The sequence below is a fragment of the Carlito syrichta genome, unplaced genomic scaffold (genome assembly GCF_000164805.1).
Source record: "Carlito syrichta isolate Samal-C Ts95f unplaced genomic scaffold, Tarsius_syrichta-2.0.1 Scaffold311852, whole genome shotgun sequence".
Classification (NCBI taxonomy): Eukaryota; Metazoa; Chordata; class Mammalia; order Primates; family Tarsiidae; genus Carlito; species Carlito syrichta.
The window spans coordinates 467,892-470,213 of record NW_007255948.1 but is presented as its reverse complement, the minus strand read 5'-3'; the positions used below and the strand labels follow the sequence as shown (position 1 = coordinate 470,213).

At 57.4% G+C, this 2,322-nt stretch overlaps 1 protein-coding gene across 1 annotated transcript in view; it reads left to right on the top strand.

Annotated features, from left to right (window-relative positions):
• Window positions 1–2,176: 2,176 nt before the first annotated feature.
• TFAP2E (transcription factor AP-2 epsilon) overlaps window positions 2,177–2,322 on the top strand; it is a 19,464-nt gene continuing 19,318 nt past the window's right edge. The window contains exon 1 of the mRNA XM_021718142.1: window positions 2,177–2,317. Within this exon, the coding sequence (XP_021573817.1) occupies window positions 2,177–2,317 (141 nt within the window). The remainder of the gene's footprint in view (window positions 2,318–2,322) is intronic.

The window sequence follows — 2,322 nt, the reverse complement described above, 5'->3', positions numbered from 1 at the left end:
ACCCGCGGGCTCAGGCAATCCACTCACCTCAGCCTCCCAAAGGCGCGGGATTACAGGCTGAGCCACCGAGCCCAGCTATTATTTTATTTTTAACATGTGGGGTACTTTTTATGAGAGAGTTCATTTCCTCTCAAGTCTTTAATGATTGCCTGCTCACCATTATCTCCCATCTGGGACTATCCATCCCATGGGTCAATAGTGTCACCTTCACCTTCACCCCCCCATATCTTCTAATCTATCTCAATATTTTTACCTTAACCTTTACATCCACAACCTCACTGTAAAGAGACCTAAGAAAACAACTAGTCCTCCCTGCCCTCCCTACTTTGTTGTCGTTGTTGAAGTTGCAGAATCTGACATCAGAGAGGGAAAAAGACTTGCCCAGGATCACACAGTCACTAAGTCAGGACTAAATTCTAGGTCCCTGAGTCTGGGACAATATAGAATAGTGTATTGAGGGGCCAGGGGCAGACTACCCAGCTCTGCCACTTGACCTTGACCTTGGGCAAGTCACTTAACCTCTCTGTGCCCCACTCCTCCCCTGAAAGTCTAGATGATACAAGTATGTGTCTCATAGGACCGTTGTGAAGGTTAAAGAACTCAATATTCACAGAGTACTTTGCACAGAGGCTGGCACATTCTGTACTAGGTGTTTGCTGTGATTATTTCTACTATGCCCTGGTCTGCACACTTCCTGCCTTTTTAAACATCTTCCCTCTTTTTTCTTAATTCCTATTCTCCTTAGCATTCCTCTCATTTGCCTGGCTTTAATCCCTGTCTCTGTTTTTCAAGAGGGGAGGGTTGGGTTTTGGGAAAAAGAAAGAGGGAGCGACTGTAGAGACCAAAACATGCTTGACAGCCAGTGCCTGCCATGGTAACACAAACACATGGCCTGAGCATGTTAGTTTAACAATCACATCTCATCTATGTGAGTCAGATGCACACAGATTCACTCAGCAGTCTCTGGGTGTCACAGACCCACACTCAATCAACCCAGGCCCCCTGGCTTCCGAATCACCCCTTTGGAGTGGAGTCCATGCCCAAAGCTACCCAGGCAACTCTTTCTCTCTGGCCAGTTTGCATCTCCGACTTCCTCAAACCCTGGCACCAGTCCAGGAAGCCTGAGTGAAGTGGGCACTTTCTGGAGGGGTTTTGATCCAGAACCACTCAGGAGAGACTCTGACGGACTTTCCATGTGCGCGCACACACATACACTGACACACACGTGCACATGAGCCCATGGGCTTGAGTCTGCAACTCACAAACTTCTTCCACATTCACAACTGTCCATCTCACCCAAAGTCCGGCGAGATGGCTAGAGAAAGGGCAGTTACCCATTTTACAGACGCGGAAGCTGAGGCCAGCGAAGAGTAGTGCTTTGCTCAAAGGCGAGGATGCGGTGAAGCGGAGCGAAAGCAGGGCCCCGGCATCCCGTCCTGGAGTCCTTCTCTGTTTCACCGTAGCTGCGAGCTGCGAGCCCAGAAGTCGGCTCAGATCAACACGGGTTGAAGTCACATCCACCCCCAACCACCCTACCGGGTCCCGCCAAAGCCACGCCTCCCCTTTGGCGGCCGCCGGGGAAAAGGGAGAGAACGGCCATAGCTTGTCTCTTTAACGCGCGCCCCCGAGGGCCGGCGCGCCCCCGCCACTATAACTGGAGTGCATGGAGCGGGCTGCGCTCAGAGCGAGAAGGGCGGCCGCTGGGCACCCGTGGACCGACTTTTCCAAGTGCGATCTGCTGCGCCCGTCCGTCCCGCCTCCATGGACCCGGCCGGGGACAACCACCGCTGAGGACCCCGCGCCCGCTGGGACCCGGGCTGCGTCGCATTCAGCGACCGCACCGTGACCCCCGCGGGCTGTGCCGGCTCCCCGCGTCTTCCCGCCGCGCTCGCCGTCGGGCGAGGGCTCCGCCGCCGCCACGCCTCGCGCCCCGCGCCACACGCCGCATGCTGGTGCACACTTTCTCCGCCATGGTGAGTAGTCTCGCGTCCCGGGGCGCGGGGGCACACTCGGCCGCGGGATCGAGGGGCCTGAGTGCCGGCCCTCCAACCCTCCTGCCCCGCACTAACGAAATCTCGGAGGGAGGGGGCCCCCGGGACTCCGCCAGCTGAGAAGGCGGTGCCCAGGAAGCCGCTGTCACCAGCCTGAGGCTCCTGCGCCCGCGGGCCACTCGGAGATGGAACTCGGGCCCCAGAAAGCGGGAAGGACGGCGCCTGGAACCTCGCGAGCGGCGGAGGATGTTTTCCGGCTGGGGTCCGTTCAGCTGCCAGCTGATCACCTAACGCGCCCCTCTCCGTCCCCAGGAGCGCCCCGACGGGCTGG